Raw genomic sequence first — 26,145 nt, 5'->3', positions numbered from 1 at the left:
TTCGGCAGGAAGGGTGGCGCTGGACGACGGGTGCCAGGCAGGCGTGTCATCGCGTTAAACTGCGGAGCATGGGATGTGTATGAGGGTCCCCCCTCCATAACAACACCCCCCTCCTCCCGGCCCGCTGGTATCGTCCCTGGATAGTGACACCGCCGCTTCTACCTCCCTACGAGGCCTGGGACAGCTCCGGCGGCCGCGGCGGTGCTAGCGGGAGGACAGAGGCAGCATGTCGCGCTCCGTGCTGCAGCCCAGTCAGCAGAAGCTGGCCGAGAAGCTCACCATCCTCAATGACCGGGGCGTCGGGATGCTCACCCGGCTCTACAACATCAAGAAGGTAAAAGGAGGAGGGGGCGGCGGAGAGTGGGCTGTGGGCGGCGGAATGTGCGGGCCTGGGGCTGCCCCACACACTGGAGCAGGGCAGGGGTGATCCTGGGCACAGAGCGGGCATGATGGGGCTGATCCGTGCTCTGATCTCTATGTACAGGGGGTGATGAGGAGGACAGGGCGGTGCAGGATGAGGGATCCCAGCTGCAGGGAGGAGGCGGAGGAGGAGGAAATCCTCCATGTTATTACTGATTGCAGGAAAGAAATCTCTGCTGACATTCCCATGTCATGTGTTCTCGGGCCCCTGGCTCACTGCAGGGGCCCCTGTGCAGGAAGGGTCTCCTGTCTGGACCCCTAGTCCATAGAGTGTGCTGTAATGATACCTTGTACTGTCATCTGCTTATTACCACTGCAACATTGGGTCTAATGCTTCATGTGAACAGGCTGCAAACTACTGACAAGGCCAAACCCCAATAACAGCTTTGTGCACCTTAGTCTGTGTGTCCTGGGCGGGCGCCTGAACACCACCGCTCATCAGATTGATGATTAAAGGGTTTGTTCACACACAGCAGGTTTGTAGAAGAAAATTCTGCTAGTACAATGTGTCTGATGCAGAATGATCTACAACCTCTTCCGTGTGTGAACCTTCCCTTAAAGGGGCTTTCAGGTATATGTAAACAAAACTGTACTATTGCAGTGTATGTAGCTTATACAGCAGAGTAGGGGTCATGTTTGCTAGTGATGTCACACGATCAAGGCGATAATCGGTCGGCGCTGTCAAACAATGTGAAATCACACCTGGTAAACTAGAGGGAGCAGACATCTGTAATGCCATAATGGGCGATGAATTGGTTTTGTTTTACAGTTCTGGGATTATTACGTTTTATTCTATTTTTGTTTTGGATTCAGACAACACTGTAATGAATAGCACCAACATATTCCGCAGCGCCTTACAAATTGTAGGGTTCGAGTACAGACAGAATGAGGCCTTACAGAATAATAAGTCAATTCGCACAATGGGAGTGAGATCCCTGCGTACAATCTTATGAGGTAGCAGGGGCGACATAGGAGGTAGACGGGCTTATAAAGGGGTCCTGCTGGTTTTGTGATATGAGTGAATCTGTCACCTCCCTGGACATGTCCATTGTAGTGAATACTTGTATTCTAATCATTCTGGAGCATCTTCTCTTCTAACTCTGTGCTGTTCCTCTGTTATTCCTCCTAGTAATGTAAGGATATATTTCTATGAATGAATGGGTGTTACGAGTTGGGGTGTATCTTGCATACTCTCACACCATCCAATCTGTTTGGACACTGAGACTGTGTACGGATACACCCCCTTCATGAACCCAAGTCTTAGTTTATTCAGACATTTCTAGGCGGAATAGAAGAGGAACGTCAAAGCTCCGATGTGTAAGAAAAAATAGTCTTTTGATTAAAAGTATTTACTAAGGCTAAATTCACATTGCAATTTGGAGACTCGGAAAATTGCCAGATGAAAAAAAAATTGCAGTATCCGTTTAAAAGAACAGGTGCATGACGGAACCCGTTATAGTGACCGGGGTCCACTGGGGTCTGCTATTTTAGCGGTCCACTTTTCTGGAATCCCAGGTTCAGATGTGAACATGACGTAACACAGATATGTCAGAATACCTGATGTGTCCTGTCTAAAGGTTTTGGACCGCACTTGCCTTCATATCATATAATCTTCTGCTATGTCACTGACACACGAGTACATGACGTGTCCGTCATTTCGGAGAACCACTGATTTCCGTGGTGAGAGATTTTTTTTTTGACAGCTGAAACCCCTTTGGCACTGCTCAGAGATTTGTAAAAATCTGCCACAGTCTAAGCAACCTGTCATTGCCTGGACTAGAATGATATGAGGAGTAGTAAATAAGTGGGGGTCACAAATCACAGCCTTGGGGGCCTCTTACATGGGCCGATCACTGGAAAGCGAACAAGTGCTCCTTTAAGTATTTTATGTGACTGCAAAAATAATAGTTTTTTTTTTTTTTTAGCAAAAAGCAGGGGCATGCTTTTTAATGTAAATGAATGACCACACAGATAAGTGATACATGACCATTCATCCCTGACATAGGCAAGTGCAAAAAATTTATCAAAGGCACTAATGACACTTTTTTTCCTATCCTGTTGATAGGCAAATGGGGTGCGATCGCTGAGGGTTTAACCACTAGGAGGACTGCTATTAGATTGGCACAGTCCCTCTAAATAAGGACCATTCATTGGTTCTGGTTCTGAGCAGAATTTTCAATTATTTAAAATATTCTTTTATCCAGTGTCTTGTAACGTGTTGGGGTAAGTTCACACTACCATTACTAATGACCGTTGCTCTCATCCATCGCAGGATGATGGCAACGGACATTAAACAGGTGCAGCCGGAGCCCCCGCCATCCAAGCTTTCTTCTGTCATGTTTTTTAACCTTTCTGACAAACTTTTTCCTGCCATTGTGGATGTAAACAAACCTTACAGAAGCTGCCTGACGTCCTTCAAGAAAATGGGGTTATGTGTCCGTGCGCATCCAAGGGCCACAGATTGTGAAGGGTGCCCTGTTTTTGTCCATATTTTGTACGGCACAGACAAGATTTGGGGATCGTATGTCTTTTTGCGTAACCGTGTTTGTAAATGACATACAGACATTAAAAACCACTGCAGTCGTATGCAGGAGGTCTTATTGGAGGACTTCACCCACAGGTTTTCCTTGGCTTTTTTAGCAGTATTGTATTGGCATTTTGGGGTATTTTCACCAGTTTTACACTGAAACCAGCGAAGAGAAAAGTTCTCCATACAGGGCTTTTCTCTCCGCTGATTTTAGACAGAATCTCCATCACTTATCAACCCATCCAAGGTTTTTATTCTGACTCCGTTTCTTTTCAGAGGGAGTTTCTAGTGAAATTTTCTTATAGATGGATTAGGGCAACGGGTGAAAAACATCTGCCGCTGCCTCCCCCAGAAATGAATGGAGACGGATTTCAGGAGTTTTTGTTCTATTTTTTTGAAGTGGAAAATTCCTCAGAATCTTATCCTTGCTTACTTTTAAAACGCCAACATATTCCACAGCGCTTTACAGACCACGTCAATCACTGTCCCATATAGGGCTCGCCATCTGAGTTTGAGTCCTGCTGTTGCACTACGTTCACATCTGCATCAGAGACCCTGTTGGTGTGTCCGCAGAATATTGGATCAGAAAAAAACTGAACGGAGCACTTTTTCCTATATCCATTCAGACAATCCATTATAGAGAATGGGGTCTCCGAGGCTCTTTGTGTAACCCCTGTTTTGGCGTGCCATGCCTCTGTGGTTTGGGTCCCCCACCGGACCAAGCAATGGCGTTATGATATTAGTATGAGCCTAGCGTTATAGTGAGGATAAATTATATATTCCTCCATTGGCTCAGGGTATATGGATAGAAAGTTATGAAACTTATGTAAAACAGCATTGCCACTCCAGGTCCGAGTGCAGACGCGGTGTGGGCTGACTGTATTTTCGGAAATTATCTAGCAAGGACAGGTTCTGTCATTGTAGCTGTATTCAGATTTCCTTTAATTGACTTTTTTCAGTTTTTAGGATTTCTGTAAATCTGACATTATTGGCACCTGTGAATATTCAGCTTGGTATGTGACAGGTGGGACGCGTAGATCTGTTATAGTTCTCAGCTCTGGGGCATTATATATATATATATATATATATATATATATATATATATCCCATAATAATCACGCATAGAAGTCCATGAGCTGTACTATAACTCTGTATGTTCACATGGGACCATTTTATAGGATTGATACAATTTTTTTCTGTCAGGTTCCATGTTTCATTTCATCCGATGGATGGATGACATATGGCCACTATAGGTCCTAAGACATTGGGGAATATTTACTGAGCGACAGGCACCACAATTCAGGCATAATTTACTCTAAACGTCCAAAGAAGCCTTTGTGTGTTATATGTTTCACATGCTTTTTGTCACTTTTCTAGACAGAGACTGTCCAGGCCGGAGACATGAAGACTGCCATGTACTTTTTAAAAACATTTTTGTATACTTTTTGGTGCATATGGGGATCATATTGAGCCAATTGGAATTTAGTTGTCTTTACAAACAAATGGTGACTGCGTGAATTGCTATGGTAAATTTGCTGCATCTTTTAATGCAGTGATCTCAAGTCAGCCAACATGTGATCTGTTCAGGAATTGTGGCAGTCATTGAGGGTGTGTTCCCAAGATGTGGGCATAATGGGGCAGATTTATGAGGACTGGTGTTGCTCACACCAGTCTTCATAGCAATGGAGCTGGCAGAGGCACATTTCTCCTCATAAATAAGGCGCGTTGCGTGCGTGGAGGGAAATGTACAACGACATCTCCCTCATAATTGAAGCCAGATATCCGGTGTAAACGATAAGAAATCTGGTGGGTCTTGTGGCATCGCCCCCTGTTCACCCCATTTTTGGGAACTAAGGGAGGGTGCTGCAGGAATGAAAGTCACAACTTTTTGTGCAAAAATCCGTTTTTGAGCAAAATAATTGTGACTTTTTATACTTTGTGTACCATGATAAATTTGCCCTCTTGTGTTTTTGCAGTGATTTTTTTTTTTTTTTTTTGGTAAAGTAACATGAATGTAGAATGTGAGTACACCCTTAAACACGGTCATGGTGTGAGATAACCCCACTAGTGTGGGATCAAGTCACTTGTAAGAACAAAGTAATTTCATAAATTGAAGCTCCACCATCAGTATGAACGTTGTCTAACTAGGCCTCATTCATAGTACAGCTCTTTTTTTTTTCTTAATGTAGATTGTGAGTCCCACATAAAGCTCACAATGTACATTTTTATCTATCATTATGTCTTTGGAGTATGGGATGGAAATCCACGTAAACATGGGGAGAACATACAAACTCCTTGCAGATGGTTTTTTTGCCCTTGGCAGGATTCGAACCCAGGACTCCAGTGCTGCAAGGCTGCAGTGTTAACCACCGAGCCACCACGTGGCCCCCCAGTACAGCTCTTGTTACCCATAGCAACCATGTGGCGATTTCATTTTTTCGAATAACTTATCAGCTAACAGACCTGTAATAAAACATTAGTTATCTATTCTCCCTGACATAGTGAAGTATGGATATAAATATGTTCTACATACAAAGTATGTATATGTGTTTGCCTTGGTTATTGACTTTCCTCAGGCAGACAATAAAGATGGTTGTCACGCAGTTAATGTCGTGTCATAGACTGAAAAAAGGAAGTTTTTTTTGTATATCTCTGTTATAAAATGTAATAATATAGAACTTGTACCTGGGAACCTAAAGCTGCCTATAGACACATAGTAGTAACAGCCTGCTTCCAGCTCTGTCTACTGCATAGTTCTGCTAGTGCTGACGCCTCCTGATAAGGATCAATATCAAATGCCTTGTAAATCCCTTTAACCTGACCTGAAAATAACTGATACTAGTCAGTTCAGGTCATCAGTACTAGATCGGTCGGGTCCTACACCTGGACCCCATCTCAACTAGGTGTTTTAGCTGCCAGACAGAAGCCATATATAAAGTGTATGGCCATAAGTAGCCATGCTCCTGGTTATGTGAATAGGAGCGGAGCTGCTATTCCAGGCGACACCACTGTGGTGTACAAAGGTCCATATACTGTATACAGCTTCCAGTCTGTGCAGTGTATTAGCGGTGCCTGGAACAGCAGCCACACTTAGGCTGGTCTTACACGACCGTATTGAATGTACAGTCCGCAAGTTGCTGATCAGCAACATAGACTCCGCAGACGTCCGTGTCCTGCCGCGCTCGCCCATAGAGTTCTATGGACGAGCCGTGCAGTGCCGCAGTTCGCGGCCATTACAGACATGTTCTATAAATTGCGGACCACAGTTGCGGCCCGGCCACACCATGGATAAAATATCCAGTGGTGTAAGAGGCCACATTGAATATAATATGTCCGCAAATGGTCCGCAATTGAAAACCCTCAATTGCGGACCATTTGCGTACTTACATTACGGCCATGTAAGACCAGCCTTATATTCACTTGACTAGGAGCAGAGCTGATAATAATTATTTATTTTTATATAAATTATTATATAATATATATTTAATATATATTTATATAATTATCACCATATACCTAGTATATGACTTCCTGTGTCCGACACTTGAGATTGATCTCTAGAGATGAGCGAGTAGTATTCGATTGAATACCTCCCCTGCATAGTGACGCTAGGTTCACACCTGCGTTTTACTCTCCGTTCTGTGCTTTCCGTCTTCTGCATGCCAGAAGACAGAAAGTACAGATCGGGTCCAGCCATGAGCGGCGGTGAGCGTTTTATGCTCTCCGCCGCGAAACCAGATTTTTTAATCCGGACACAGAATACTGCATGTCCGACTCTGTGTCCTGATTAAAAAACCCGGTTTCGCGGCGGAGAGCATAAAATGCTCACGGCCGGACAGCTTTCTCACCCATTCAAATGAATGGGTGAGAAAGACTCCTGCAGGTTTCCGTCTCCTGCTCTGTTTTATGCAGGAAACGGAAACCTGCAGTACGGAGTGCCGGGCGCAGATGTGAACGAGCCCTTATTGGTGTAATCGGTCGAATACCACACAGTAAAAATTCGATTCCCCTCCCACCTTCCCTGGCTCTTTTTTACACCAATAAATATGCAGGGGAGGTATTCGATCGAATACTACTCGCTCATCTCTATTGATCTCCAGCTGAGCTGATACTGATGATCTATCCTTCAGTCTTGGACGGCCCCTTTAATTTGATAGTGAGAAGTGGTGACAGTGAAGGAAGCGTAGCAACACAGTGAAAGATAAATTGGAAAATGAAGTTGCATTGAGAAAGTTGGGGCGACGCTTCCATTTTGCTTTGCAGTAGTTTTTATACATTTCTGACATCCAGCATTAAGAGCTGCGGCATCCCATGACCTTTGGCTGTATGTCGGGTTTTCTAGGCCAAATACCAGTGCCAATCCAAAGATAGAATTTCTGGTCCTTTTGGCACGTTGTGTTACATTGTTGTGAGTTGTGTGACTTTCCGATGTTCATTTTAATACAACACCTAGCGACTTTCTTTTAGATCATGTATCCCCATGGCAGTACACCACTGACTGTTATAGTATGCCACTCCTGATGGCGGCCAAAAGGATTGTGTGAATGGCCCGAGCAGCACAATACTCCATATAATATATGGGAATCCTAACCCTGTTCTTGTGTCGGATCGAGGTCAGAGACCCCAAGACTTGTTACCTCGAGCGTCTTCTTCTGTGTGATCATTAGTCACCCAGCAGATGACTGACTTATCAGATGTCTGTTTTCTTGGTCAGATGCCGACAACTTCCTCAACTGAAAGCAATGCAAAACTACTAATCCGAACCGTTGTGGTTTTGTGGTCAGAAGTCACTGTACGCTCTTTAGTTAAAGCAGACATAAATAGATACATTGTGACATAATGGCCACATTTCTGCCACAATAAAATGTAAATAGATGTCTGATATTTTACTATATACTGTATTTGCTCCGAGGGGTCCTCCTCTCATGAAACTTAATATGGATGCCATGTCAGAAGCCCCGGTCACAGGTCCTTCATATTTGGCATGACATATGGATATCCCGATGGCACATTCCTTAACCCTTACCTCCCTGTCTAGACTTTGTCCAACTTCTTTAACAAAGAATCAATTGGGTTATAGTTGTGACTAAAGGGATTTCCTAAGCTTTTGATACTGATGATGTATTTATTTAGCTTACTTATATAGCGCCATCATATTCCACAGCACTTTACAAACGTTGTCAATCACTATCCCATATAGGCCTCATAATCTTCCTACCCTATCAGTATGTCTTTGGAGTGTGGAAGGAAATCAAAGTATCTGGAGGGAACCCAGGCAAACACAGCAAGAACATAGACCCTCTTTGCATTTGATCCTTGGACTCCAACACTGCAAGGCTACAGGGCTTGAGCCACCGTCCATTCTTTGGATTGGTCAACAATATCAGATTGATAGTGGGATTTGTCACCTGGCATGACAACTGATCATCTGGTACTGGCATTTGCCCGTATCACAGCTATATGGGGTGAATCCAGAAGCAGAAGGCTCTGTCCACGGTGTAGTCCTATGTTACTGTAGTTCAGCTTCCATTCCCTTGAAAACTCTTTTAAGGATATGTCCAAATGGGATAATATATTCAACATGTTCTCCACTATGCACAGGTGTCTGAGAATCTGACATGTTGTATAGTGGTAGCAAAGTGGATTTCAACAAATTCACATGAGCAAAAAAAAAACTGCAACAGGAATTGATTTTGTGCTTATTTTTTATTCACGTAATGTCAGTTTATGCAGCAGGTTTTCAATGTAGATTTTACCTTTTCTAGGGTTAAATCTGAGAAAACCTGCAGCATTTCTGCTATGAATTGATCCCCAAAAAATGCCAAACCACTTGGTGCACACCTGCAGTGTTTCCATAAAGTCTCGACATACCCTTTAAGGGGTCCAGCTCCCAAAAATGATCTGCAAATACATCCACAGCAGTGCTAAACACTTTTCACTGTTCCCTTGACGCTGGGTTCACACCAGCGTTCGGCAGTCCGTTCTCGGGTTTCCGTCTGGCCGTGAGCGTCGGTGAGCGTTTTGTGCTCTCCGCAGCGAAACCATTTTTTTTAAAACCGGACACCGACTACTGCATGTCCGACTCATAAAACGTTCACGACCAGACACTTTTCAAACCCATTCAGCAGTTTTCTTGCTGCTCCTTGAATCACTGTTATTTACATGCAGTGGATCTGTAGGTGAACTACATTTCCCATGATTCATCTGCCTGCTCTCACTGTCTGTGCTCCCCTCCAAAGAAATCACCGGTAATAACTCATCCCCACATCTGAGGTCTTGTCTTCCTGTGATGTTTTGTTTGCCAGTATCAGCGGAGGGGGGGAGGGGGTCAGCGAACTTGCATATGTAACATCATTCTGAGGTCAATAAGCTGAAAATAAATCATGTAAACGGTGCCAAATTTAAAGAGGTTATATTAGGAAGTATTGATGCTTCCATGTTTTTTTAAAAACTGGATATCCAATTTAAAGCACCTTTGCCTTGCAGTGCTGAGGTCCTGGGTTCAAGTCTGACCAAGGGCCACATCCGCTGCAGCTTGTATGCTCTCCCCATGTTTCCGTGGGTTTCCAGTTACTACAGTTTCCTCCTAAATGTCCTTGGGCACATCATGCCTATAGCCAACCTTGCACCGGTGATTTGGAAACATTGATAATATATTTCGAGTCATTTACATAAGATTATGCAGCTCCTTTAAAAATCCTCATTTGTTCTGTGCTCCAGTAGGGCCTGAATAGTCAGATTTCAGTAGAAAGCTGAATAGCGGATTGCTATTCTTGACATACCAATTAAATCTCTGCTGTGAAGCCTCTGAGCAATCCTTGGCTGTGTAGGAGGGAAGCGCAGTGCTGCTGACATTCACCGAGGCAAACAGCTGAACAGTCGTGCCGTGTATATGGATTAGTTTTCTAGTAGTGAACTTGCAGAAAATTGTAAAAGTGCAGTAATAATGTTCTCTATCACATTTACCGGGGAAGTAATTTCAAGGTGGCCATAAGGGGGCATCATTTTAGTGTCCAGTGACAACATAAATTTATTTTGGAACAAGTCGGAGATCTCGCTATCGCTATGTGGTTACTTGTATGCATTTAGGGGAAGTACAATATTTTTTACGATTTCTTTCTACCCATTTTGGGCTAAAACGAACATTTCATTTTACAGCCTTTATCTTTTGGTGTCTGGAATCTAGTGGTGTCCTTTGAAGGAACGAAAGAATGGACTACACAACGTTAATGTTTAGTTTCCTTAATGAGGTTGTCCAGGGAATACAGTTTTGAGCAAGGAGGCCGGGGAAGTTGCAAAAAATAAAATTAAAAAAATACTCTCCTGTTCCTGGTCTTCCGATGTCTCCCACCGCAGTGTGGTCCTGCTGCTCATGGGGTCTTGTTCTGGTGGAAGTCTTTGCCGTATGTGGATGCTGATACTAATCTGTGGCCTAAGGAAAGGACACTAGATGTCACAGGGGTCGTATGTCAGTGATCCGGTTTCTTTCCTTCGGCCGATAAGGGCGGGTTCACATATGCTCCCAGTGTCCGCTTTAGCCAATTTAGCAGGTTTCCGTCTTCTACCCCGAGAAACTGGACGGGATGGAAACCTGGTGGTTAGTTTTCAAACCCATTCACTTGAATGGATTTGCAAAGTGACCGTCTGTAGCGTCTTCCTGTCTGTGGCAAAAACGTTTTTTTTTTTTTAGCCGGACACAGTCAGACATGCAGGACTTTGAGTCCAGTTAAAATAAACGGTTTCACCGTGGACAGGCAGAAGACTCACACGGGCGCTCACTTTGCAAATCCATTCAAGTGATTGGGTTTGAAAACTGACCACCGGGTTTCTGTCCCGTGTCCAGTTTCTCGGGGCAGAAGACGGAAACCGTCTGGATTGGCTAAACTGGACACCAGGCATAGATGTGAACCCGCACTTTGCAGTCACAGGAGGTGAGGGCTTCTTCTGGAAGAAGTGCCGCTGAGCTGGATAGTGGTGGGTAGCATCGGGGACAGTCGGCATGGTTTTTGTTTGTTTTTTTTGTTCAAAGCCGTATATTCTGGAGAACCCCTGAGTTCTGTTCCGGGTATATTCACACACAACAACTATGGTGCAGAAATTTGTGTCTCTGCCTATTATTGGATTGGCGTTTGCAGAAGTCCATGTTCATAAAGCAGGAGCAACCTTGTTTAGTTATGTAGCATGGATCATTGAGTTGCAGAACTTTGCGTAGTCTGCCATATGTGAACATACCCTAAATGACTGCTTGTAAGTCCTTAGGAGATCAGTAAGAGAACGAATCCTCAGATTCTGTGACCGATTGCTCTGGACAGAACAAGGCAGCTTGTACTGTATGAGAAAAATAAAACGTATATGCTGTAAAGCGAGTAAATAAACAGCATGATCAATAATTCCAAAAAATCCCATATATGTAAAAATATAGACACTTTAGATAATACTAAAAGTTTTAGCAACAGAGAATAGCACAAAACACACAAACAACAGAAATATATACTCTGCTGGTACAAGTGTGAGATAAATGGCCAGGCATAAATTTGCAAAAAAAATATTATCTATCCATCTGCTCCATAAATACTAATGATGTAGTGAAGGAGCAAATAACATAGCTATAATATGGAGCCAATAGATAGCCAATGATGTCCATATAGTGCATACATATCACACTAACTGCTGATAACAGTACAGACTAGCCAATAAACATAAGTTACCAGTAGCCACGGAGAAATAGAAAAAAAATTAAGACTGGGCTCCAAAGTATCACAGATGGTATACGTGGAAATGTACCTTATCTATGTGCTGGTGTAGATTACTGTATAGGTACATGCATGGACTGCTGAAGGTGCGCCTAATCTTCATGACCTCTCTATAGTACGGATGGGGTCTGACTCCTGGAACCTCCACCGATGAGTTTATTGAAGGGGACATGATGGCACTGAAAATAGCACAGCCCCATACATTGCAGGGTGCCCCAGGATGGTGCTGCAGCTCTTCTCTATAAACTTAAATGAAAGAGCTGCAGTACCATTCCAGGCCACTGCAGGAGCCTCTTCATAAATCGCTCCATCCCTGCACCGGTCTTGGCCTCTATGAAGACTGGAGTTCAATACTTCAGTCTTAATAGATCTGTCTGATCTAATCCTCCTTCCTCATGGGAGATAAGTTGCTGCTACCGTACATGTTTTGGTATAACCTTGCCTCCATATTGCATTGGCATCCCGTTGCGTCTAGCCGCGCGGAGAATTCACACGACGGAAAAGGTTTCTCCCATGTGAACATACCCTAAAGGAAGACTTCAGGTAAAATTGATCCTGTGTTCTGCAGCACATGAGGAGGAAGCGCTTGACTTGGGGATTTTCTCTTTAATATTGTGTTATGCCTAGTACAGGGCCTGAAGAGGCAGTGCAAGGCTTAGTTGTCCTGGGGGGTGTCTGCACATTGAATAGAGCCTCCCAGTTGTCCCTGTCTTCTAGACGATAGGCGGCACACTTTTCTAGTCCACAACCTTTGGGCCTTTACGTCTCGTAGGTAACAAGTTCACTTAAATTTTTAACACTGGAAAATTAAGTCGAAACATGAAACGTCTTCTCCATTAGATCTTCATTAAGTGTCGATGGCTTTAATTAAAGAAATGGATGCAGCGTGTTGGAAAGCCACCTACTGTGAACCCGATCATCCGCTGCTCTTGTAGGAAAGAGGGTGCGCATTACATAACTGATCTTATTGTCACAGGTCTTGCATTATTCTCATATTTTTCTTTTACTGCTCTACTATATTGTCGGTTGTGGTTTTGTGGCTTCGGTGGTGACAGGTGCATGTTAAATCCATGTCCGCGTTTTTGTGATTATAGGAGCAACGCTAGAAATACTGTACTTCAGTGGAAACCACAAAGTGGCCAAAAAGACACATTGGGGGAATTTTTAAGACTGGCATTCTGTATGGCAATCTTATTCAAGTCTCCGACTGTTCCAGGAGTCACCTGAATTATTAAGAGGTCAGGCAGGGGTGCCTTGGCCTGTTATATTTATTATAGTTCGCTCCAGGTTTCTGGTATAAGTTATATAGACATTCTATGCTAGTTCTACCAGCGTAATTTCCATTATGGCGCACGGGCGGGCATCTGATTTATTAAAGGGATCCTATCATTCTGACGACATTTTTTCTAAGTACCACATCGGAATAGCCTTAAGAAAGGCAATTCTTCAATTGTAGAGAAATTGGAAGTGCACTCATCCACATTCAGTCTCATCTTCATAAAAGACTTCTTTTATTAATGTAGCATATCTTTAAAAACAATTCGTGCAGGGAGGGAAAGACAGCATAGATAGGCAAGTAGGCAACAGCCGTTTCGCGCAACTGTGTGCGCTTTCTCAAGCCTCAGAATGCCTCACAAAGGCTATTCTTCTCCTACCTTTCGTTGTCTTCTCCGTGCCGTCGTTCACCTACAATCCCGGTTCTTCTCGGTATGTAAATTAGCTCTCTTGCAGCACTGGGGGCGGGACCCAGCGCTCAGACAGCACTGGGGGCGGCCCCAATGCTGTGAGAGAACTGTCTCCAGCACCGCCTTCATCTTCGTCAGTAACAGCCTCTTCATTCTCTTCTTCCGGCAGTGTCTTCTTACTTCTAGGCCTCAGGCAGAGCAGACTGCGCATGCCCACAGGCCCCAAGAAAATGGCCGCTTACAATACTATGCAAGCGGCCATTTTATCGTGGCCTATGGGCATGCGCAGTCTGCTCTGCCCAAGGCCGGAGGCCTTAGAAGTTACAAGCCACTGCCAGAAGAAGAGGCTGAAGATGACGCAGCTGGAGAGAGTTCTCTCGCAGCATTGGGGACGTCCCCAGTGCTGTCTGAGTGCTGGGGCCCGCCCCCAGTGCTGCAGGAGAGCTAATTTACATACCGACAAGAACCGGGATTGTAGGCGAACGGCGGCACGGAGAAGACAATGAAAGGTAGGGGAAGAATAGCCTTTCTTAAGGCTATTCCGCATGGTACTTAGAAAAAATGTTGTCTGAATGATAGGATCCCTTTAAGAGGCTTTTGTTAAGACTGATGTACTCTACGAAAACCCCACGTCTTAATAAATCTGCCACACTGTGTCTTCCCCCAATATTGTTTTTTAATTTTTACTTTCGTCATTTGTGATTTTGCTCTTTTCCCCTTTATCGCCTCTTCGGCACAGGATTGCAGTTTTGCTGGGTGTAGTGTGGGCAGATGTCAGACTCAGGGGAAGGGAGTGTCTGCGTGTCGATGGGAGAAGCTGTTCTGCTACATTGATGGGTGTTCCATGAAATATCTGATGCATGGATTACTAGATATAAAGTGCAGAGCAGGAAATGTTCTCATCGGCACAGCTGAACATTCGTGGATCACTATAGGAATATCTCTAGTCTGGACAAGGTCACTGCTGCACACAATAGCAGTCATGGCCTCAGTTTCATCCATTAACCAGCCTGTTAACAATTGTCAGTGGCGCCAAAGAATTCTAGATATGTGCGTTATTTTCTGCAATGCTTTCTGTATTGCTATGATCAGTATGTCTACTGGCTCAGAAAACATTAGACCTAAATTAGTCAGAAGCATTGCTGGTACAAAGTGGACACGCTACCATAGACACCCAGTCACAGGTCTGCTTTATTATCTGAAAAATAACTGGAATCCAATTGGTTGCCAGGAGTAGCAATCCCATTACACTGCACTCATAGGTTGCCCATAGTAGCTCTGAAGGTTGCAGTTGCCAACTGACTCAAGGAAAACACAGGAATGGGCCATCAGGGTCAAAATCTACTTAATTGACCAATCTGGTGACCTCTTAATTTTCCTCCATGTTACATGGAAGGACAGATAGATCAGTTCTCCCATTTGAGGTCCCCATCAATCATCACCCTTAAAAGGATTCTACTATTAAAATCACATTTTTTGTTGATCACACGTAGGTGTCTTCTCCGTGCTGCCGTTCGGTTGAAATCCCGTTTTTTGTTAGTATGCCAATGAGTTCTTTCACAGCACTGGGGGAGGTCCCCAACGCTCAAACAGCACTGCGGGCATTCCCAATGCTGCGAGAGAACTCTACAGCGCTGCCTCCATCTTTTTCAGGAACGAGCTCTTCGCGCGTCTTCTTCCGGCACTGGGGGTCAAATTTCTAGGCCTCTGGCAGAGCCGACTGCACATGCCCACAGGCCACAAGGAAATGGCCGCTTACTTACAGTGTAAGCGGCCATTTTTCTTGTGGCCGCGGGCATGCGCAGTCGGCTTTGCCTGAGGCCTAAAAGTTTGACTCCTAGTGCCGGAAGAAGACTGAGGCGGCACTGGAGAGTTCTCTCGCAGCATTGGGGATGCCCCTGGTGCTGCGAGAGAACTCATTTGCATACCAACGGAAACCGGGATTTTTACCGAATGGTGGCGCGGAGAAGACATCTAAAGATTAGAAAGGAATGGCCTTTCTTAAGGCTATTCCTGTGTGTTAGTCAGGAAAAAAAGGGTTTCCAATGATCGGATCCCATTGAGAGTGTAGCATGGGAAGATGGGGCTTGATCTCATCTTTGTTTTGCAGACTTTCTTCCCACTGTACTCATGGTGTTTAATATGATGCAATGTGGATGAGACACAACAAAATATTATCCACATGCTGTGCAAAAATACTGTATTAGTCAGTGGGCCCTATGTTTTTTGTTTTTTTTGTAATGTAGATTGTGAGTCCCCCTATGTTTTATGGATTTTTTTGTTTGTTTTTTTTAAATTAAGAGCTGTACACGATGTTCACTATATGTACGGATGTAGGGTCTCTGTATATTGCAGTGAAGCTGAGGCGGCGGGGGTCACTTCATACAGTTGTATCTTATAGATTGGAAATCCTAGAACAGTTCATCTGGTGTCCTAGGAAAGCTTCTCTGCCTTCATAGGAGTAATAGATAAACATTTTACCTTTATAATAATAGTATTTATCATTATAATAATCCCCGGTGGGAAAGACGGTCAAGATTGGCATATTAAGCATGTTACAAAAGTGGTGCTAGACTCGCACTGCTTTAGCCTTTGTCCCTCTGGACCGGGTTAACGGGACCGCTACAACAGCGGTCACATAGGGATCCTGAAGGACCCTATTCACTATATTGTGGTCTGTAGCCTCCAGCGTGAGATTTGTCTGTTAAACATACAGGTGGGAATTCACTTGGGATAGATCATTCCTGCCGCATACGTTGCTCTATATGGAAGGACATAATTTTCTAAACTTTTTCTACTTCATGTGTACTACAATAAACCTGCCATAGACTTGTTATATGTATGTTACATGTGATTTCTAATACCCCTCACATTTTCAGGAGTCCCTGATACACAAGGTACAGGCGATACATTAAGAATTGTAGGAATCGCTATGTCTGCTTGTATGTTTATTGTGTAGTTTGGACAAACTATTGTATTATTTGTGTGTTGTGAGGGCGGGAATTGAACCAGAAAACTGTTTTGTTAATAACTATGCTGAAAGTGTATCTAAGGTAAAGGCACTCTAACCCGAATAGGTTTCCATCCCTCCCAGCCTGAGTGACGTACTGTAAGTGTTCTGCTATAACATTATGTTGACACTTTTGTCAATTACATCGTGGCCTTGTAAAGCAGGACCGTGATATCTGCCATGAAGATGAAGAGGTCTGCTAGGTATAGTGCAATCTAAATACATGGGGGGTAGTTATTAACCTTGATATATCAGTTTTCAGTTATACCTGAAATCTATTCTAGTCCTTGACAGACGTAGATTTCAACAGTGTGCTGGAATTAAAGGGGTTATGCCACCAAACATATGGGGGAGAGAATACTTTGCTGATCGGTGGGGGTCTGACCATTGATCCTTAGGCCCGGTTCACATCTGCGAATGGGTTTCCATTCAGAGAGTCCACTTGGGGATCCCCCGAATGGAAACCTGATCTGCATTTAAAAAAATAATAATAAATAAATTAAAAAAAAAAGTGGTTACCTTTGGAAACTGGTGGACCCTGTAGATCAGTGATGGCGAACCTTTTAGAGACCGAGTGCCCAAACTTCAACTCAAAACCCACTAAGTTATCTCAAAGTGCCAACATGTTAATTTAACTTTAATAATGTGCGGATCCACAAGTGCGGACAATTATTGACCCCCAAAATTGTCGTTTTAATGGGGCTGCATTTGGTATAATTTTGAACAATTTACATTGCACAGATCTGTTTTGTAGTGACTGTGCAATGTTATGATGACCTGTAATAATATCATATGTCTGCTTTACAACAGATACTGTGTGATATAAGTAGTGAAGGACCCCCACTCAGTACAATCTGCTCCACAGTGACCCACACACAGTACAATATACTCCATAGTGACCCCCACATAGTACAATCTGCTTCACAGTGACCCACACACTGTACAATCTGCTCCACAGTGGACCCCACATAGTACAATTTGCTCCACAGTGGACCCCACACACTATGATCTGTTCCACAGATGGGTCCCCATAGAGAGGGCTCTGAATGCCACCTCTGGTACCTGTAGGTTTGCCATCACGGCTATAGACTATGTGGTCCGCCGGGTTTCCATACAAAAACGCGGAGAGAAAAGTGCTGCTTGTACAACTTTTCTCTTTGCATTTTTCATCCGGAGGGGGAATGGAATGGCGTGAAACACAGATGTGAACCGGGCCTTAGAACAGTGATGGTCTATCCCTTTTGTGAAAGCGGCCTCCGTAAATGCGGTTGAACATTTTCTGGACTCAGGTGAGCCCTCACACCCATTCCCTTCAGCACGTCATATGTCAATGTTTTGGGAAAGTTTAAGCCACACTTAAAAGGGCTATTCCCTGTGTATAGTTATGGCAAATACCATAAAGTTCTCACCAACCTCAGGTTCCACCCGCATCAGTCTCGAGAAAAGGGCCCTATTTGGGGTCACTGGTGTCTGGTGGCCATTCTCTACATTGACTTGTTCGAGACTTCTGAAAATAGTCAAGGCATTTCCCCCCTCCCCCCCAATTTTTGTCCTTGCAGAAAGTAAATCCATTGTGTAAGGTTCGAGTGTCTTTCCGTAATGTTTCTGTGTGCTCCTTGTTGTTCTGATATTGCATGTGTAGCTTGCTATATAATGTCTCTATGTAATTCTCTCTCTCTTTATTTAAATGCTTTCCCAGCAAGGACAAGTTTGGAAGGTTTGCATTGCTTTTCACCTTCCCTTTGCCCTCTGATTTCTCTCTTCTGTAACTTTACAGCATGGCCCAAAAGATCACTGAGAATAGTATATAGCATTTCTTCTACTATCCGCTGCTCCATGCCACCGAGCATGCACGGACAGGTGTGCATGTACTGTAGTTCTGCTTCATAGATTTCTTATGTTTGTTTTATGACCCTATAGACTAGAAATTTAGCTCCACTGAAACCCTCGATCATCACTAAACTTTTGCACAGGCCCTGGCATGCTTAAACCCAATATAGTGTTCTAGCCCATATGCTATAATGGCACAGTATTAAGTGATACATTCCCCTGCACATTCTTATATACCCCCCGCACCTCCTTGCCTGCCCTCACCCCAGTATACAAGTGCCTTATTGGATTGTTGAGGCCTCCAGCTAAAGAGCCCTAGTCATGAACGGAGATTTAGATCTGTTATTTGTACCACGCTGCTCGGTCGGGGCAATTGGTATTAGTTCCAGCGTCCATGGGACCATGCTATTGGTGGCATACAGCTGTAGCTAGACCAACATAATCCAGGTAAGGGGTTGAGAAATGCAAGGAAGAAGACCCATTCTTAAGGTTATAATTTTCCACTTAGTATGTTTTGTGTGACTCCCAAAAAACGTCATTAATCCTCCCGGTTTATAATGAGATGAATTGAGAATATTGAGAATATTTCTGCTGCCTAATAGAAAACAGGTTTGTAGAAGTCACCTGCTATGGCTTTGTACAGTTATATGGATAGATTTCACCTCTACAATACTCACCTCTTTCCCCTCATTTTATGAACCAGTTTCTAAGCCCAATAGAAGGAAAATCTTTTCCTTTTGGGTCCGGTTCTTGGACAAATGTATTCTATCTCCATATTTGCACAAGTGACTACTTAAAGACCACTGTGGTCTGAAGTTGGTTCTTTCTGGTTCTGTAGTCTTTCGGTGAGCCCTACCCATCTATTAATCTTGTATCCCCCAATTTCAATGGGAGTCAGTCGCAGTTTTTTTTTCAGCTAGCGGGAAAAAAACGCGACTTGACCTATCTTCATGCAAATTCCACGGCTGAGTCAGCCACGGCTCGAGACTCCCTCCTTATTAGGCCCATTTACCGTATTTTTCGGACTATAAGACGCACTTTTTTCCCCCCAAATTTCGGAGGAAAATGAGGGTGCGTCTTATAGTCTGAATGTGGGTTTGCAGCATGGCCGCGCTACTGCCACCGCTGGTTTTCTTCAGCGGCAGTAGCGCGGCAATCCGCAGGCCTAGGCAGCTAAGACAGTCCCCGGCGTCTGCTGTAATAGACCGGCGGATGCCGGCGAGTGTCTTAGCTGCCGGGGGCCTGCAGATTGCCGCGCTACTGCCACCGCTGGTTTTCTTCAGCGGCAGAAGTGTGACAATACTGCAGGCCCCGGCAGCTAAGACACTCCCCGGCATCCGCCGGTCTATTACAGCAGATGCCGGGGACTGTCTTAGCTGCCTAGGCCTGCGGATTGCCGCGCTACTGCCGCTGGAGAAAACCAGCGGTGGCAGTAGCGCGGCCATGCTGCAAACCCACTCCTCCACTGCAGGTCCCCCCCCCCCCCCCCCCCCGGCCTCATACCTTTAGTGATGCAGGCCTGTCATAGATATATATTACTAGCGATAGTAATGTATAGAATCTCCCATAGACGGCAATACACTTGTATTGCCGTCTATGGGACTTGCAATCAAATGATTGCAGGTTCAAGCCCCCTAGGCGGGGGATATTAAAATAGTAAAAAAAAAAAACCCACTTAAAAAAAATATAATAAATAATAAAATAAAAGTTCACCTCCTTTCCCTAGAATACATATAAAAGTATAACATTACTGTGAAACATATACATTAGGTATCCCTGTGTCTGAAAATGCCCGGTCTACACCTGGCCCCACAAAAAAAACGCCCTATACATCCCCGTACAGCTGCAGGGTCACCTGTCAATGTGGCCTTGCAGCTGTTCCAAAACTACAACTCCCATATATTAAATATTTTACCATTTTTTGCCTGAAAATTTTTTTTCCCTATTTTTCTCCTCTAAAACCTGGGTGCGTCTTATAGTCCGAAAAATACGGTATCTGGGCCGGAGCCCGATTCCGCGATAGAATGTCAATGCATTGCATCGCGGCTAGCCGCGCAAAAAAGCTGGCAGCGGAAAGTGAAGCGAAATTTCCTTTTTGCCGTTTGAACTTACCCTAATATTTTCAGTTATCCCGTAAATGTTTTAAACATAGTTCACCGCTCCTTGTACTATTTATCTATAATAAAATCACAACTTTCTGTTTTTGGGAGTTTACCCAATCCATGTAGTCATGCTGCCAGTCTCCAGGTCTCCATAGGGGCCCCTTACTTGTCTGTTTTGTGTTTGGTTCTCTAGAAATGACAAATCCATTACTGATAGACTGTTGTCAGGTCCGATCGTACGCTGCTTATCTCCTTGCTTCAAGTCTGCGTGTTTTACAAAAAAAAAAAAAAATAGGGAAGTCTGCCATTATGTTTTACTGCTTGTCCTTGCCGTAATGCATGGTCTGTATGGTGGCCGAAGAGTTGCATGGAACAAGGTTGGCGGAGCATCACATTAAAACCAGTTACAAACCTTTCCTGGCTTTAGGATAATTCCTCAGAAACCTCTGATGAAAATATTTACCATCTTTGTTGATCCAGAGGAAGACATAAAAAAAAAAAAAAATCTCAGTAGAAGAAAATCCCCTAGATTTAACCTTTTAAACATTTCATGTACTTCTGCAGACTAGCCAAATCCATAGCTCTTCAGATCTTCTTTTTACATTCTAAAATATCATCTCTAACTCCAGAAGAATATCCCGATTCCTATGTTTTTACCTTGTGGTGTGCAGCTCCATGTATACCAGGGATTGCTAAAATAATAGAACCTTTTAAGACCTCACTTTAGCGGCCAACTTATTACACTTACTGTAATTTTTATTTAATTTTTTTATTATTATTAGCCAGCTATTTTTAAAAAATTTTTTAAAAAATCCTAGATATCAATAGAAAACCACTCAAAAAGTTAAGGTGGCCACATACATTAAATAGCTGAAAGCCAAATTCCCAATCCTCCCCAAAATCTGCCATAAAGTACGAGTCACCAGTTTGCTGAATGATCATCTTATGTCTGACCCCCTTTTTGACTTTGCCCGGTTCACATCTGCGTTCGGGGGGTTGTATTAAAAAGCGGTTACCTTGAGGAAACTCACAGACCCCATAGACTATAATTAGGGTCAGTGAGGTTTCTGCACAAAAAAGTACTGCTGAAAAGTACTGCTTGTGGAAATCCCACGGACCCCCATTATAGTCTATGGGGTCTTCGGGTTTTCCAGGTAACCACTTTTTAATGCGTATAGGTTTCCGTTCGGGTAGTCCTCAAGCGGACTCACTGAACCGAAACCCAAACTCCGGTGTGAATAGGGCCTAAGTTGCTCATGGTTATACAACATAAGATTGCAATATTCCTTTGTTACAAACCACCTAATGATAATGAGTATGGTCACGTTGCGATCCTTAAGTTGCCATTACCCGATAGTGGTCAGAAATCCAGTTGACCGCGTTTACATCTCCTCATGTGACATGTACTGCCTCAAGTTTCCGTGTAGGTATAGCCTTAGCCACCAGTAACATTGGTTACCTAGTTCCTGAGTCTTGATACCTATAGAAGTTCCTAAAGTTTACAGTAGTTTGTCCACTGCTGACAAACAACCTTCCGAAAAGTAGAGCTTCTCTTTCATTGAAGGTTGTCCACTTCTGAACTTTTTCTAGATCTTCTCTGTCCTCCTAGAACTCCCGTCTTCTTTCCACCTTAGAAATCCAGAATGTTTTACTTTTATATTTTTGTACTCTTAAGGTTCTGAATAAATTCACCATATCGCCAAAAATGCTTTTCCAAGAACTTTAGCAGCCATTGACTGGGCTAGAGTAGCTTGGCCAAGTGGCTGGAGTTTTTCTTTAAGGCAGCAGAAACCGATCTTTGCATCTCGTACTATAACCTGGAAGATATGTGATAAATAAGTGGACACCTTGTGTTTTGTAAATTGTCCAATCTTCCATTTTGTTCAGATATGTGTGCTGCTGATAAAAACTTTGGATTAGTTTTTATTACAGTCTTTTATTAACACGATCATTGTCCAAGAAGTTCAACGCATTTCTAGCGAAGCAAATCATCGTGTGCTCTTCTTCTCACCCATTGACCAGTTTTGTTTTTGCTGCCGACATCTCTACCTCAAATTTTTTTTTTTTTTTTTTTTTTTTTTTGGTTTTTATTTTCTAGCTACGGCTTGTAATTTTCTCTTTAGGACTGAACATTCAGTGCTTTCCACGCTGCTTTGCACATCTCCATACGTTTCTACTTTATTCTTTTCTATAGGAGATCTTCTTCTTCTTTTGCGTTTTTATTTAGTTCATTTTCGTTTCCAGCTCTGACAGCTCTTACACTGTCTTTTTATTTCTCATTTCACTCTGAACCAAAAAAAACAAACAAAAAAACCCACTTTCGGATACATCCACAGTTCCATATGAAATAAAAGATTTCTAATTGTCTTTTTTTTAATTAATTTTTCGTCAGGCATGCGGGGATCCCAAAGCAAAGCCTTCTTACCTGATCGACAAAAACTTAGAATCTGCTGTCAAGTTCATTGTCAGGAAGTTTCCTGCAGTGGAAACCCGCAATAACAATGTAAGTAAATTTTACTCTATTACAAAATGTAAAGTACTTGTGTGGGCTGGTAGTGGGTAATGGTGGCAAGTCTGAAGATTGGTGGCCATTCATGAGATCAGTAGGGGGGTTATGCTCTCTAAATTTCAGATATGGATCGTGAGGGTCTGGCCCGACTGTCTTTTGCGTATAAGTTCTTCCCAATAGAAGTATTGGGCAGTTTAACTTCAACATGCCCAATCCTTTATCTCCAGGGGAGTTAGAGGAGTCTGGGCCTGACTCTTTCCATTTATAAGACATGCATGCTTGGCCAAACATGCATGTTTTATGGGGGGAATTCGAGAGAGAGCGGTTAGTCAACACCTAAGATTTGGAAGGCATCTGAGCTTCTGAACTCCCACCGATGGTCGACACAATTTATGACTGGGTTCCCTTTTTAGAGGGAGTTGATCACTGCTTTTTTCTTTAGAGTGCATACTCTGCAAGTCAGATCACAAGATGTTTGTACCTTGGTTTCAGAGTGTCTTAAATAAGAGGTGATTTCTGATGAGAGGCGTAAGGGTTGTCTCCTCCACCAGTCGCAGGATAAGGAAAGGATTCTCCTAGCCTTGTTAAAACCAGTTTCAGTGGTTGCCTCTACCCCTGGGGACCACAGCTTGCTGGCTATTTACGTTACGTGTAATGCTTTTCCTCACCTGGATAGTATTGTTATTCTTTAAGTTATGACAGCTTGTAGTTTTATAAAGGAGTTGTCCAGGTTTTGGTGTAAACTCAGGGACCGGTTGGTCTTAGCAGTCACACGATCCTCTCCCCTTCTTGTGTGGCGTACCCAGAATGGGGTGAAAAGAGATCCGGGATTGGACAGTGGAGCGCTTGTGATAGGTCAGTATGGTGGTTTTTTTGCTTTTTTTGTTTCACACCTGTCCCGGCCACACAGAGTTTGCTTCAAATCTTGGACAACTCCTTTAATTTAAAAGCCACGTGACATCAGATCAAAAATGTTGCGCTTCTCATAGCCTTAAAACAATGCTATTCCTGTAATGAACGGCTTGCTTTGTAAGTATTTTTAGCAAGCAGATTCCAGATCCCTGAAATGATCCTGTTTTATTTGCTGATCTCTGCCATGTGAGCAGCGTTCGGAGACCTGAATGTCAACCTCACACATCATTCCTTGGATAGCCTGACAAGACGGTACAAGTCTTGCCTAACAAAGGAAGGCTGATCTGCCAGCATAGATGACTCTTCAAGGTTAATGAAAGTTTGATGTACGTCACATGACGGTTCTCAGACCCTTTCTGACTTTGGTGCTTTTTGACAACTTGTACAGAAGTTGCATTGCTTAGGGGGTAATTGTTCCAAGCAACACTGCAACGTCTCTACCTACACAAGCGTATGTGCTGTATGGTGGCCACACCGTATTGATGATTGGCCGACACACAGGAATGAGTCACAGGCTGAGGATTATGTGAGACGTACAGCTGGTTGAACCTGTTACCTGTGGCCTTGTCATACGTGTGCACTGTACAAGGTACATGTAAGACTATACTATCCAGGAAGTACCCGGCTACTCGCCGCCGCAGTGCACCCTTGGGTGTGGTGTTTGCCTTACTTATCTGTAGCACAAACATCTGAAATATGCGCAGTGTGTGTCTATACTATGTGCAGGTCTTAGTCCTGTGACAAGTATCAGGACCATTCATATCAGGTTTTTAAAATTCACTTAGCAGATGCCAAAAAAACAGACTCTGCAAATGGACGGCCGTCCTTTCCACCCCAAAAAATCATAGTGTACCGCACTTGTGTGTCCAAGGAAAAGCATGGCCATCCTCTTTAGGATTTTTTTTTTGTTAAAAACAAAATGGAGATCCGTCCATTTACATCTGATTTCATCAATTAAATTGATCAAGCAGATGTCTAAAAATGTGATGTGAATGGCGCGTTATATATGAGGTTTTCTATAGTTTTCTATATGGAGGGTATACTGCATGTGTTCTGGCTTGTGATGGCAGAGGTATTCTAAGAATTTATGGAATTCCAGGTATTTTCTGAAGAGATTCAGGTTAATATGTTAGGGAACTGCTGTAATGCACATTTATTAGTCAGTGCTCCTGAACGGATGAAATTTCCTTCCCAAAAGTTCCTTTTTGCGCAAATGCTGTAGCATACCCCTTCTGACTAATGCCATCCACACATTGCAGAAAAATATCCACAGCGGAAATGCTGACATTTTCCGTATGGGTATGATAGAGACAGTCTGTAAAGGAAAACTCTCTGGACTTTCTCTGAAAAGTGCAGTGGAAAAAAAAAAAAGGAATATGTTTCTGGTGCAGACTTTTCTGCAGCGGTTTTTTGATGCAGCTCGCTATGTGCGGCCTTAGCTTAAAGATAGCCAAAATACAGTGCTCCGCTATCTCTGGTGCTATCATTGAAATGAATGGAGTGGCGTACATTCATCCCAACCTCACATTGACAAAACTCCCACATTCTACTGATCGCTAAGGGTCTGTCGGACCCCACCGATCTGCAAATTAAGATGCGAATATCCCTTTAACACATATTTATTATTCTTACTTGTATAGCGCCATCCTATTCCGCAGCGCTTTCCAGACATTGACAGTCATAGTCCCATATATAGGGCTCACAATTTACAGTCCCTATCAGTATGTGTTTGGAATGTGGGAGGAAACCAAAGTACCTGTTCTCCCCACGCAAACACGGGGAGAACATACGAACTCCTTGCAGATGTTGTCCTTGACAGGATTTGAACCCAGGACTTCCAATTATAACACCACTAGTAGAACCTCTGTTGAGCGAGATGATATGGACTGTTGCCAATACAATTGTATGGAGAGCTGATGGAGGAGAAGAGGTTACTGTCAGCTCTAACAAAACTTTCAAGCAGGATAATTCAGAAATTAGTGAGACATGAGGGCCCCATGCAAACAAATGTGTGTGCCCTCCGATGCTCCTCCGAGGGGGCGTCTGATGGTCCGTTCCATTCCAGTAAACATAAAGCCAGCCCTATCCTGTACCATGTCGTCATCAGAGCAGAACTTATCGGAAGCCGCATAGAGGTAAGTACAACATGGAATAGATGTTGCTCGGAGTGCGTTCCGCTGCAAAATCTGCCCCACCTTGGTTGGCACACTTGTTCGTGTCCATTGGCCCTGGATCGCTTACTAGCTGGCAGCAGCGTTTTCATCACCTTCCCCTCTCCATAGACAGTAGCCAAGCAAACCGAGAAAGAAGGAAAACAACCTGTTAATTTTAGTATCCAGTGGTTATGCGTTGCGACGGGTCAACGATAAAATCTTTATTTTATTTTTATTTATTTAT

The 26,145-nt window shown here is 43.5% G+C and overlaps 1 protein-coding gene across 5 annotated transcripts in view; it reads left to right on the top strand.

Moving 5' to 3' along the window:
• Positions 1–26,145, top strand: part of NCKAP1 (NCK associated protein 1) — a 71,114-nt gene continuing 44,969 nt past the window's right edge. For 3 of the 5 annotated variants that reach the window (XM_075283793.1, XM_075283794.1, XM_075283792.1), the window contains exons 1-3: positions 1–334; positions 18,095–18,112; positions 22,720–22,830. In XM_075283793.1, coding sequence (XP_075139894.1) covers positions 227–334; positions 18,095–18,112; positions 22,720–22,830 — 237 coding nt within the window. In that variant the 5' untranslated portion in view covers positions 1–226. The remainder of the gene's footprint in view (positions 335–18,094; positions 18,113–22,719; positions 22,831–26,145) is intronic. The other 2 variants (XM_075283796.1, XM_075283795.1) reach the window with 1 other exon arrangement.

Source organism: Leptodactylus fuscus, chromosome 8 (assembly GCF_031893055.1).
Source record: "Leptodactylus fuscus isolate aLepFus1 chromosome 8, aLepFus1.hap2, whole genome shotgun sequence".
In the NCBI taxonomy this organism is placed as follows: Eukaryota; Metazoa; Chordata; class Amphibia; order Anura; family Leptodactylidae; genus Leptodactylus; species Leptodactylus fuscus.
This window is presented reverse-complemented; position numbering and strand designations above follow the sequence as displayed.